At 45.7% G+C, this 13,210-nt stretch overlaps 1 protein-coding gene across 4 annotated transcripts in view; it reads left to right on the forward strand.

Moving 5' to 3' along the window:
• LOC135388194 (uncharacterized) overlaps positions 1–13,210 on the forward strand; it is a 98,397-nt gene that overhangs the window by 13,974 nt on the left and 71,213 nt on the right. For all 4 annotated transcript variants that reach the window (XM_064617582.1, XM_064617584.1, XM_064617583.1 and 1 more), the window contains 12 exons: positions 49–186; positions 833–949; positions 1,012–1,135; positions 1,205–1,276; positions 1,337–1,372; positions 2,081–2,558; positions 4,989–5,262; positions 7,152–7,268; positions 7,324–7,444; positions 9,834–9,860; positions 9,915–9,941; positions 10,005–10,127. In XM_064617582.1, the coding sequence (XP_064473652.1) occupies positions 49–186; positions 833–949; positions 1,012–1,135; positions 1,205–1,276; positions 1,337–1,372; positions 2,081–2,558; positions 4,989–5,262; positions 7,152–7,268; positions 7,324–7,444; positions 9,834–9,860; positions 9,915–9,941; positions 10,005–10,127 (1,654 nt within the window). The remainder of the gene's footprint in view (positions 1–48; positions 187–832; positions 950–1,011; positions 1,136–1,204; positions 1,277–1,336; positions 1,373–2,080; positions 2,559–4,988; positions 5,263–7,151; positions 7,269–7,323; positions 7,445–9,833; positions 9,861–9,914; positions 9,942–10,004; positions 10,128–13,210) is intronic.

The raw sequence follows: 13,210 nt of genomic DNA on the forward strand, positions 1-13,210 counted from the left end.
GCTGGATTGGAGATCATAAGTGTTAAAACAACGTCTTCATATCTGCAGGTGAACGCACTCCAGTGGATGCAGCGCATGTCTTTCCCTAACACTTGCATCTCCTTCAACTTGGCGGCCGTGAGATTCCATGTGACTCAAGGTCCAGGCGCCGGGAAACTCTGTCAGAGTGCGGAAGAGATTCAGGACGTGCGTATAACACATGTCATGTCAGGGTCATGGTAGGCAGCGTTGGAAGGTTGTAAACACTGACGGACAACAGGTCTATGTCCGCTTGCGTTCCTTACCGTAGTCCCTAACGTACACGCCATACATGCACTCTCTATTTAAGGGTAGAGGTTGCACTTTCGATCACTGGTCCTCAGCTCAGCTCTTGCCATGAGCGTAGAGGTGATGCGAGGAGAGCTGAGCTGACGTTCATAGCGATTTGTTGAGACAGGACAGTGTGAAACCATAAGCGTCTGGTGCTGACTGTTGGCAGAGCGTCCTTTCTCTGAGCTCCGCTGTCTCTCTCAGCCGCGAAACTGTGCTCGCTCACGAGTCGGGTCCAATCCTGGGTCACGCTTATTCATGCTCATTTGCTCACACGCGCTGATTTGGCGCTTTGGACGATTGCGAGTCATCCATGTTAAGCTCAAGCTCACTCGAGCATTATTTCAGGTCACCCATGTTCAGCTCATTGAGCATGACTGAGCATGCGGGAGTGTGCTCATGAGTGAGTTTTGCCGAGGAACATGTGCTTCTGGAGCTGCACTATACGTATACGCGAATCGCAATAGAAACAGAATGCTTGTGAACCCATGCCAGTCGTAACACCTTCTGTTGTGGTTTCCAGCTGTGCGGTACGGAGGCGTGGCAGAAGTCGGACGAGGAACTGTACGCAATGGCTGCCAGCCGACACCGGGGTGACATCTGGTTGTCGCATGAGACGGAGACGCTCCTCCAGCTAAAGGTTTCCTTGTCTAGACTGGACATTACGAGTGTAACGAAACAGTCACAAAGCCGTTTTTGCAGGTCAGCAAAGCAATGGCGGCCTATCCAAAGTTCTGTGTGGCTGCCGTAAACGTGGACTTTGATGGGAGCAGTAAATGTCGCGAAGAAGCGTACAGTCGTGTGAACGCAATAGCCGCTGCTGCACGTAAGAGTAATCACCGATTGTCATCAGTTCCCCGCGCTAGACGTTCACTGACGTTACCTGTCTTCACAGGTTACAATGAGAAAACTCCTCCTACTGCGCAGAAGGAGGACGGCAAGGCTGGCTCGCGTCCGCTTGGCCAAAGTTGGTATTGCGTTGTTGTCGCTTGAACTTTTTGTGTTGTGACTGTCTGTTTGATTTCAGGGCCCAGAGTAGCTCGTCAGATCGGAACCATGAAACGTTGAGTATACAGTCGACATTATATTTCGTCTAGGAAAAGGCGGCGGCCGGACATTGTAACCCAAATTCGGCAGGGTAGCGGCGTCGAAGGTCATATGTATGCATAACATAGCTTATGCGAAGTAAAGCAACGGGGCTGCATCGTTGGAAGAAGCGCCGTAGAAAGATTGCATAACAGTCCCTGTCCAGTGTTCATAGTTTTCCGTATAGTCTTGTCAATGATTTTAGCCTGGAGGATCTACACGTGAGACCTCAAACAGATATCAAAATACAAACCTTCGCTACAGAACTACCCTACAAGAGAAGGACCATTCCAATGAAGAATACTGAGGGATGCTCGCATGTGGTGGCTAGCACTCTTGGACTACCCTAATTGCCACCATCATCGCTCCGCTCCCTAATCCACACACCCCTCTTCTCCCTCCCCTGAGTGCACCTTGCCGCCACTTCAGAGCATTCTGACCGCACCTCCCCCCCCCCCCCCCCCCCCGAGGCCGTCGGCTTGAATACCATCGATGGTGTTACTCTAGGCTTGTCCTTAATTTGCCATGTTTAAGCGTTCTTTTTCCGTTCTCCGATGGTACAGCTTTAGCGGAGACGAATTGGCGCTTATCATAGCTATAGAGTAATGACAAGTCAGGCGACGCAAGCAACTGCGCCCCATATTGCACTATAGAATCAACATACCGTATCTACATTGTCTTTCAGAGGGCAGGAAGGTGGTCTGTGTCTTTCCCTATGGTAGCGTAAGTGCGGAAGACTACCCGCAATACTACTGCGACTATCACGTTCATGCATTCACTGAGTACCAGACTAACGGATCGCATCTCCACACGGAAGAGGCGCTCGATTGTATCACGAAGTTGAAGCGATCCGGAGTCAAAATAATAGCAGCCATTTATCCGGACGACTTTTTAGACCTTCTAAGCGATACCAAAGACACAGCGAAGATGAACGATTTCCTCATGAAGCTGGATGTTTGGATGTCCGAGCGTCAGGTGGATGGATTCGGGACTGTCTACTTAAGAGCAAACTCGAGTCAACTGGACACCCTGGGACAACGGATCCACGATTTAGGGTGCATGTTGCGCCATAGCGGTCACGAGTTCGTGCTTGGCATGACTATTGATGACCTGGAGGACGCACCGCAGAACGAGACATTCCAACGCCTGCTGCTGATAGCCAGGTGAATTTTGTAAGCCTTACTGGACCCCGAGGCCCAGTATGTCCTTAGTTTGCAGAGTCTCAGAGGAGTGATTTTACTCCTCTTATGTGCATTGCCACGAAAAAGTCCCTTTCGGGAGTAAATGCACGGTAGTAAACATAGTGGAGACTGTATTTCACGCTCTCTTCTAAAAGTCCCAGGTGCATAGTTCGTGTGATATTCGGAGTGATAATAAAATCTTAGGGCACATAGGGCACAATTTGCTAAGAAAGAAGCGCTAACTGTTTCTTACATGGTGGGGGCATTGACCAAGAGCATATATTTACATACTGTTGCGTTCGGAAGACCATTTGTGAAGTTTCAGTGACAATTTGCAGTCCTGCGGAGTAAATATCGGGGTTAGGGGATCAAAATGGGGAGTAATTTCAGTCTAGGGCACTAGCAGCTGCAATTACTCTTCAAACGTCACCGCATAACAGGATGTGATGTGGTGAAGTGGTGCTTGAGAGGATGTCGTTAACCACAGCAATCTTGAATGCTTGTCATGATCTGTTCGTCTGCTTCTTTCTGCAGGGTTACAGGTCATGCAGTTCGCAAATTTGGCGATTTCATTTTCAGTTACAAATAGTATCCACGGTAAAAATATTTGTAGCCTTGTCGGGGAGAGATCTAAAGGGAGAGATAAGGGAAACCCAAATTTTGTCAGTGATGAGAATCTTCTCATGCTCCATGCCAGCCCAATGTTCAGTCCTGCACAGCCCAATGAATATATGTTCAGTCATGCACGATGATTTCAAGAAAGAATCCTCGTAGTATTTACGTGCTTGTCCAAGGTATGCTGGTGTGTCACGTGTATTTACGCACAGACAACTGCGACCAAGAAATTGTTATCCCTGCAATGTTTTGGGGGGCTTAATAGTGGACATCAGCACCGCATTTTCAAACTGCCTTAAGCTTCTTCCCAGATTCCACCCGGCTCCCCTTTCCATCCCCCCACAGCCACCATAAAAATTCATGCCCGGGTCCCAAAAAATGCGAGGCAGTCTGCTTTACGGACATGCACAAAATACTGCGGAAATACATTTAAAATATACTAAATACTCCGCGTAAAAGTATTTTTCTAAAGAGTATTTAGGATACCCTTTAAAGTACTTTAGTATTAGCAGTGAGTGAAAGGAACAAGCTTCATCCGCCATACTTAAGCATGTATTTTATCCACAAGGTCTAGGTGTCTGGTAATGCTTGGTGAACTTTCGTGTTATGTTCTGACCCACAACTTCCCTCCTCCCTCCCTCCCTTGTCTTAATTGCTTTGGTGACCAAGGAAATAAATGCCTTATCTCCTGCGGATTCAGTTGGCAATATAGCAATATACATGGGAACCGTTTTCTGACCGTTTTCTGGGGTCGAACTAGTGCACAGGCAATAAATCAGATGTGAGAATTTCACAAAAGAAAAAAACAAGCAAAAAGAAAGAGGGGGAAGTTCCAGGAGCTGAAAGTCCGGACGGCTTGACGAGGGAGGAAAGTACTTTGAGCACTGAGCAGTAAATACTGAAAATGTATTTAACATACTGTATCTGTAGTGGCCACTGCTTTATTGTTGCCCTCTTGTATGGGTTGAATGTTTACTGCATTATTTGCATACTCATGCTTCAGAACAACAACGACATACCATGTGTGAACACTTTCAGGTTATGTCGTCGTGAAATCTGCAGCATCAATCGACAAAGCCTTGATTTGATCAATTCACGGAAAGGGTTTATGATATTTTAACTCGCATGCGGCACCAGAGACTCCTTTGGCGCCTCACCACCTTGAGAATTTCGCGCCCTCTTCACAAATTCAGACGGTTTACAGTAAGCCGTGTAGCCCCCTTCGGCCGCCCCCGGCTGTGTCTGTACAAGTTATATGCTTTTTTCTATTATGGCATACTCCGAATTACAAATAAATTACACGATTTTTATGCTAACTCGTTGCTCTTCCCCAGCAAGTACAGTATCACGTCCCGAATTCGTGCATTTATTTTTTAGTCCAAATGTCACTGCTGAGAAAAATCCCGTCAATACGAAGTTCAATGCGGAGTACGTGCCCCTAAAGACTAAATTTCCATAAATACAAATTTCATAATTCCATAATTTTCATAAACATTCGAATTTCCATAAGTTCAAATTACATAATTCCATAATTTCCATACAAGAATTTCCTTAAATTCGAATTCCATAATTCCATGATTTCCATAATCGCTCGAATTTCCATAAACAATGCCGAAAGTTAAGTGTAACTGAGGACATTGCTCCTTTCCGGTCCGGGTGACCGGACTCCGTGATTCCCGCAGACATCGAGAAATTTCGCTTCGGCGAGCCAATATGTTGCAACGTGGGATGTTGGTACACAGTTTAAATAGTGAGACTGCGCCTTATGTGCCGCATAATGTGTTCCTTTCGTTTCAGGTCGGTGGACGTGTTTATACTAGAGACACACGTTGGCATATACCACCCAAAGAAGTGCAAAGTGTACTACGCAAGTACACTTTCAGGAGAGAAAGTACCACGCGCAAATAGCCCCCCTGTCCGTACAGCGGGTTTCTACATCAGGGAAATGGGAGGAATTGTCGACACTCCTGTCTGCTTTTCGATGTCGATGGCAGTGCGCATGTACAATACAAGTGGTCGTCCACACGTCAACGGAGATTGTACCAGCTTTCGCTTCGTCAACTACAGCGAGGTAAGTGACCACAGTGCTTGATGCCCTCGATATGCGGGGCAAGAAGACAGGTCAATAAACGCGGATCTCCGGACGTGCTAGTCCTTATTACTAAGGCGACCATGAAACTTCACGAGCACACGCGTTTTCCGTTTCTGTCGAGAAACTACCACACGATATATATATATATATTTTTTTTTTTGTTCTGGGATCGAAGTGCACCATTTCTTAAACATGCGCTGTTCACCTTCCTCTCGTGTTTCTTCTCGCTGCTTGGTGACTACAATAGCTCATTGGTGCCTCCTGCCAACGTCACCCAGATACAGGAGGCCTGCCTAATGCCTCCTCTCCCTCCTTCACTACGTGGACATATAAAGTCAGAATCCGTCTGCTACTGCCGCGATTCCCCGTTCCGCAAATTCAAAAACTCGCAAATGTTTGTACCTAACCTTGAACCTGCAGACTTAAATCTCTGGACAAAATGTGCAGCACGCAACACGAAAGGTATGGGACTGTTTTGCGCTTTATTTTAGTACACTCTTAAAAATGAACTTCACCGCATAGCACGCTCCTAGCCAACCATAATCTCTATATCGCTATCTGGTCTGATTTGCTGAAAACGGGAGGCGTACGCCTTTTTTGTGACACTTATGCGTTCATAATTGTCACAGAAAAGGCGTACGCCTCCCGTTTTCAACAAATCACGTCAGATAACGATATCATTCGAGATTATGGTTGGCTAGGAGCGTGCTATGCGGTGAAGTTCATTTCTAAGAGTGTACGCGGGGACGTTGAGCCACCTTCGTCTGCGAGTGCTCTTAAAAAATGAACTCCACCGCATAGCATGCTCCTAGCCAACCATCATCTCGAATGATATCGTTATCTTCCCTGATTTGTGGAAAACGGGAGGCGTACGCCTTTTTTGTGACACGTATGTGGTTCATAATTGTCACAAATAAGGCGTACGCCTACAGTTTTCAACAAATCAGGGAAGATAACGATATCATTCGAGATTATCGTTGGCTAGGAGCGTGCTATGCGGTGAAGTTCATTTCTAAGAGTATAGTGATTGGTCTCCATGCTGCTGCTGAAAGCACTTTCGTGATTGGCTACGGCCATTGAAAACACAATCCTGATTGGCTGGCTCTTAGTTGTTACGTCACGTCGACGAGTGAGCAGGCTTTCTATCTAGGTGGTGTTAGTCACTTATATAGTGACTGTAGGTGGTGTTGCTCCCGCGCACGACTCGCAGGTAGGAACATGGGCCAATCATTGGCGTACTATGCGGTGACGTAATCGGGCAGTATCGCACGTGATATGCGTGGCAGTGGTTACGCAAAGGCGACAGCGTACGATGTACTAAAACTCACGCTTAAGTTCACTGTAAGTTTACGTATTATCATTGCAGTGAAACCGAAACTGGTTTCTCAAGATGGTGGGTAACTGGTACGCTTAGACTGGAGAACAAGAAGGGAGCGATTACAGCTTGTACTCCCCTAGATGCAATTACTTCGAATTTTAGTGCCTTGACCTTGAAATTTACTCATCAGCCGGGCAAATAGCCCTTAAACTTCCGCAAATGGTTCGCTAGATGCAACAATGCCTGAATGTGTGTTCTGCGGTTATTTGTTGGAACAAGGCAATTTCGACTATTCCCTAATAACTTGTGCCCAATATGCACGTGACACTGTGGTATATTACTCGATGTATCACTGTATAATTCAGCCATTCATGCACATGGAACATATACATGAGACTGTGAGGGTAAAGCGTGACACAGTACCCACTCTATAACATTCATTTTAGTCTAATGCGTTTAGCCCTGAAACAGACCAATTGTCGTGGCCATGCATTTAGTTCTCATAAAGACTGTATATCCTCATATGAAGCACTTTGTGTCGAACTTTCAGACATGCACAAGCAGCGAATGGACCACGCCAATCACCGATAATTCCGTGAAGGGAACGAGGATGGAGGGGGATGCAGCTATGCTCACCTACGAGTCGCTGGACGACGTAGCGTTCAAGGTCTTTGCACTTGTCCATCTCGCTACTGGTAGCGGTTTCATGAGTTTGCTTTCAGGTGACAGACCTGCACCATTCGAGATGCGTGGCCGCCTATGAAGTAGAGGCTGACGATCCATATGGTCTCTGCGTGAAAGGCTACAAATTTCCACGGATCCATAAAATTCACGAAGAACTAGGTGCGTACTTCGCGCTGAATTTTCAACTACGATAGTGGGAAAACATCACTGTTATTCCACGTTCCTACACTATTCTCGCCGTGGAAGCGCATCGAGTGCGCAAAACTAGTTCTAGGATGTAAAGGATGTACTACCGTAACAGTTGACAGCTTTCGAAACGAACATTCGTGGCATCACAAGAAAAGAAAAACAGTTGTTGCATAAGGGAAACATCCCAAATTGAGAAATGGTGCCGCGTCCTTGGAAGCCTTCCGCTTTCGCACAGTTTTATGTTTCTCGGGCTCATTCCAGCCACGCTCTCAACCAGACATGTACAAAATACTGCGCAAAAATATTTAAAATAAGAGTATACAAATACTCAAAACTGAAGATAATTTGAGTAGAGTACAAAATACAGTAATTAGCAACAGCAACTACACTCTTAGAAACGAGGGGGGGGGGGGGGGTGTCGAGGTAGCTTGCCGTTGTTGGCCGCACTCAAGTGGGCATCGTCACGACTATAGCCAAAAAAAGGAAACGAACTTCCCCACATAGCATGCTCCTAGCCAACCATCATCCCGAATGACAACGTTCTTGCCCCTGATTTGTTGAAAACGGGAGGTGGAGCCTATTTTGTGCCATTATGCACGGCACAAAATAGGCTCCTCCTCCCGTTTTCAACAAATCTAGGGCGAGAACGTTGTCATACAGGGTGATGGTTGGCTAGGAGCGTGCTATGTGGTGAAGTTCATTTTTAAGAGTGCACTTTCGTGATATGTTAATGACCAAAACTTCGTAATCCCTCCTGTAAGTCAGCTCGGGTAACTTATTGCGCGTGTTTATTGCTTTCGTGACCAAGGAAATAAGTGGCGGGATTCTCTTGTACCTAATCTCTTCTCTTCTTGTCGTACCAGCACGCACAAACATCAACTTTGCTCATGTGCTTATTTCCCTGGGGATTCACCTCGTAATATGAACAGGAATAATAACAATTGAGGGTTTACGTCGCGAGACAACTGAGATCATGAGCGACGCCAGAGCGGTCGGTCTGTGGATTGCTTTTGCCCACCTGAGGGTTCTATAATGTGCGATGAAAGCTCACCGCACGGCACCCCGTATTTAACGTCCCTCGCGGAAGACTGCGTGTGTAAGCAACTTGTGCCCTGCCACCAATTGCTGGCATCATCGGCTGCGAAGTTGAATAAAAGTAAAATAATAAGACGGGGACTACAGATTACAGGAAAGGTAACAAAAACTAATTTATTTAATGGGTAATTTAAAACATAGATTATAAAAGAACGGTCGACGTTTCGACAGTGTCAGGACGTCCTGACAAAGACAGTGCCACTGTCGAAACGTCGACCGTTCTTTTATAATCGTTTTAAATTACCCATTAAATAAATTAGTTTTTGTTACCTTTCCTGTAATCTGTAGTCCACGTCTTATTATTTTACTTTTATATATATATAGACATATAGACATATATATATATATACGCTACAAAATTTAGGTTCGAACGACCAGGATGTTGAATATAGATAGGGGAGAAAAGACACCAGAGACTGAAGTAGGGAGTAGGGGAAGTTATTTATTAAGCTGGCATTTAAACTAAGGGTCTGGGGAAGTCTACGTTTCGGCGGAAGCTCCGCCTTCTTCGGGACTGAGACGAAAATCTATGTACAAGGTCTTTTAAAAGGTTACAAAAGTGTCGTCACAGTTGGTACAATTCCTCGCAGTGGAATTGTACCAACTGTGACGACACTTTTGTAACCTTTTAAAAGACCTTGTACATAGATTTTCGTCTCAGTCCCGAAGAAGGCGGAGCTTCCGCCGAAACGTAGACTTCCCCAGACCCTTAGTTTAAATGCCAGCTTAATAAATAACTTCCCCTACTCCCTACTTCAGTCTCTGGTGTCTTTTCTCCCCTATCTATCTATCTATCTATATATATATATATGTGTGTGTGTGTGTGTAAACACATAACACACACACACACACACACACACACACACACACAAAGTGGAACCATGCCAATGACACCGGGTGTGGTGTGGGGGGTGTCGAGCCGAGATGCGGTCAGCAGATGTCAGGGGTGTGTGACGTCAGATGCTGATATCGAAAAGCACATAACAACCACAACCATTCTACTGCATCTATTTTGGTTCGGCGACGATGGGGATAGGAAGCAACAGATACAGGGTGTGCTATTAAAGTGTATCGTCTAAACGCCTCAGTATGCACAATACATACCGTCAGTGAACTACACGCGGGATATGCGAGGATTTGGGATGTTTCGCCTGACTATATGGTGCGGTACTGGCCTTGCGTACACTGTACGTGTTGTGTCCGCCCTCTCCCGACAATGTGTAAGAAAACCTCACGCCGTTTTTTTTTCTTCTTTTCCTCCTAGAGAGGATAGACGAAAACGAAGCAACAGGTAAGTTGGCGTAAGTTTCCTGGAGGGTAGTAGGTTAACGCATTACCATTGCAGCGAAACCGAAGCGCATTTCTCAAGATGGTAGGTAACCGGTACACCTCGACTGGCGAGAGCATTTACTATTACTATTATTATTATTTACAGTGCCTGTGCTGATCTGCGTCGTTAGTGCCAAAAAGCCCGAAGTTGTTGCTCCTTGCGATATTTTTGTCTACTATGGTGTTCACTATATCGGTGGCGATAAGGTAGTCTTCGAAGATATATCAGGTAGGTTAATAAACGGGTCGCATTCCAGATACGCAGTATCCACGAAACGTTGTAAAACGGCCAGATAATCATACAAGGCGGGAGGAGGAGATGGTGGTCTTACCTCCATCTTAAAGTCGTACATTGCTGTGGCGAATCTACTGTAGGACCCGCTATTACCTCGTAGGCTAGCGAGAGACAGATATAGGGTAACGTAAAACGGGAGTAAGTATTCAACCTTGGACGGGTGCTACCCAAGCAGCATACAATATTGTGCTCATATTGGCTGGTGATTGGCGATGCGGGTCCAATATGGAACCCGTTTTGCCAATATTGGGAAAATCCTCGCAATATGGGCCCCATATTGCTCGTGTACACTCAATATTGACTGAAAATGCAGAAAATGGTACGTACCCGTGTTGCACAAATGCCCAAGCATGGCAAGACTGCATGGACGTTGAAGCGTGTGAAATGTCCAATTCAATACGTCGTTACATCCAACAACTTCCCGCAGATTACACACATCGTTCGAAACAGTCAACGTACATGGCAATCCCATTGTACCTCGGGAACCGGAAAAAATGTCCCCGGAAGAAATGTCCCGGAAGAAATGTCCCCCGGAAAAAATGTCCCTTCGAGAAACATCCACTCTTGGTACGCGTGGAATTTTTGCGAAATCCCCGGTTGCGATATTGCAGGTCTTGAAGTCCTCCGGCTCAAAATAAATACTAAAATTCCTAACCACTTACTAAGGGTTTTTACTTTGAAAGCTCGACCTACTTTCACTTAACGATTTGTCGTAGGGAATACACCGCAATCAATTTCACGTTCGTTGACACAACGTGACACGGGTTCGAATCCTGTCACCAGGTGTGCTCTCCGAGGTTTTCCCTGGGTTTTCCATCGGACTTTCCTGATAAATGTCGGCTCACTTAGCCCTGAAGTCGGCCCAGGACGCATACTAACCCCCTGTCACCCTCCCTCCTGCTGTCCTCTGTCCACGCCTGTACACCGCGTACAGCAATAGTTGCTTCGCAGCGCTAACACGGAAAAACATTTTCTCTGCTAATTAGCACACATGTGAAGTGTCACAGAAAGTAGTACGCCGTCCAGTTTCAACAAATCAGGAGAGAAGACGTCATTCGGATTGACCAGGAGCATGTCAAGTTCTTTTTAGAAGTGTGCAGATCGACGTGCACGGTGATGTGTAAACAGGAAAATAAAATGCGGGGGGAAAGCAACAAAATTGACAGACAAAAATATATTTCAATATGTCTAGTGGTATCACATCTCGGGAGCCCCATGACTGTACAGGCCGCATTGTTGCAAGACACAGTGAAGTAAATTCATCAAAATTGACGCAGAGCGACTACCTAGGCAAAGAAATGCTATGTGTGAATAGTCATTTTAAAATGGAATGGAATACGAATAAATTAAGTGACTCGTTGAATAACCGTAATTGGATACATATACAACCTATATTGGAATACAAACATGTACGGTACGTATATGTATGCGTAAGTATAGCGCTTACTTTTTTTTTTTGTTCTCCATGTGCCGGGTCTCTTCAAATATATTCAGTTTAGTAGAAGCATCAATTCCATTTGGAATTCAAACATTGAATTCCTTATTTGATTAGGAAATGGAATAGGATATACGATTACTCGCTTCGCTGCTCAAAAATCCAAACATTCACACCGTCCTATATAGTAAAAAGTCAACGTCCGAAGTCAACCAGTCCACGCGTACCAAAAGTGAATTTTCCTCAGGGGACAATTTTTCCAGGAAACATTTCTTCCAGGGAACATTTCTTCTGGGGACATTTTTTCCGGGGACATTTCTTCCTGGACCCTTGTAACTCAGCACTTCACTATAACACAATTCACTAGAACTCACTTTCTGGAAGCAGCCACAATCTTGCTTCGCGATGTCAATGCCAATTGGTCGAACCGACTGAGAGCGAGCGTGGTCGTTTGAGCGAAATCACGCGTCCTACAGCTAATGCGCATGCGCGACAGTCTGATCACACGTTTCATACAGGCTAAAATGTCGCTGGTTCCTCTAATAATAACGGAATTACGGCGGACAAGTAAACACATTTTTTGTTAGGAAGGGGTGGCTCTTCTGTAAAACTAGGTGCTTTCAATTTACTGCAGGCAGTGTGAGTTGCTGAGGCGTATGTCCGTAACAGTCACCACCACGAAAGTGTTTCTCCTTTGTACTCTCGGAGCGGGTTGGAAATTTTTGGTGCATATAGTATTGTGATCCCAATGATGGCTCCTGATTGGTAATTCCGTGGCACTGCATGACTAGCACTAGTTGATTATGCTCTTCGTTTTTAGGGCGAGCGTAGTACTATTTTTGAAATGTGATGTGGGCAAGCTTTCGCTTTCCCAATCTGACAGTTGCAATAACACTGCCTGCCTAGCACTAGTTGATCCTGCTCTTCGTTTTTAGGACGAGAGCAGTACTATTTTTGAAATATGATGTGGGCAAGCTTTGGTTTGTCCAGTCCTACAGTTGGCAATACGAAGACGGGCATAGCGCCTGTTCGTTTTTGCGGCGATGCGATGTTGTTTTGCAAGCTATGCAACGTTGGTCAGTAAGAAGATCTGCAGAAATGAAAAAGTAAAAAGAAGAGAGAAGTAATATCAGTGATGGATATTAAACCGGATAATGCTTTATTATTACACGAACTCCTCGCTGGCGTATTCACGAAAATAATGGCGCAATATGGGCAAAATGGGCTAGCCAATACTGGCAGCCCATATTGGTCCAGTATGGAACCTAGTCTCACTCCTCATATTGGCAGCCTACATGGGACCAATATTGCAATCTTGGCAGCCCACATAGGTCCAATATTGGACCAATACTGGCGTGCTGCTTGGGCGGTTTCATTGTTGGGACCCATGTGAGGATACTGTGCCGTCTCGCGCCGTAGCTTCCTACAGAAACAGAGTGAAACGGTGAGTTCATCGCCATGGGTGTTACGAACCGCCGTATTGTAGCGAGGCCGATCCCCAACACCCTGGGCGGGAACGTAGGCAGACACAAGGAGCAAACAAAGTATGTTCTCGGGAAAGTACAAAAAGGGAATCTGTTCT

Source organism: Ornithodoros turicata, chromosome 3 (assembly GCF_037126465.1).
Source record: "Ornithodoros turicata isolate Travis chromosome 3, ASM3712646v1, whole genome shotgun sequence".
In the NCBI taxonomy this organism is placed as follows: Eukaryota; Metazoa; Arthropoda; class Arachnida; order Ixodida; family Argasidae; genus Ornithodoros; species Ornithodoros turicata.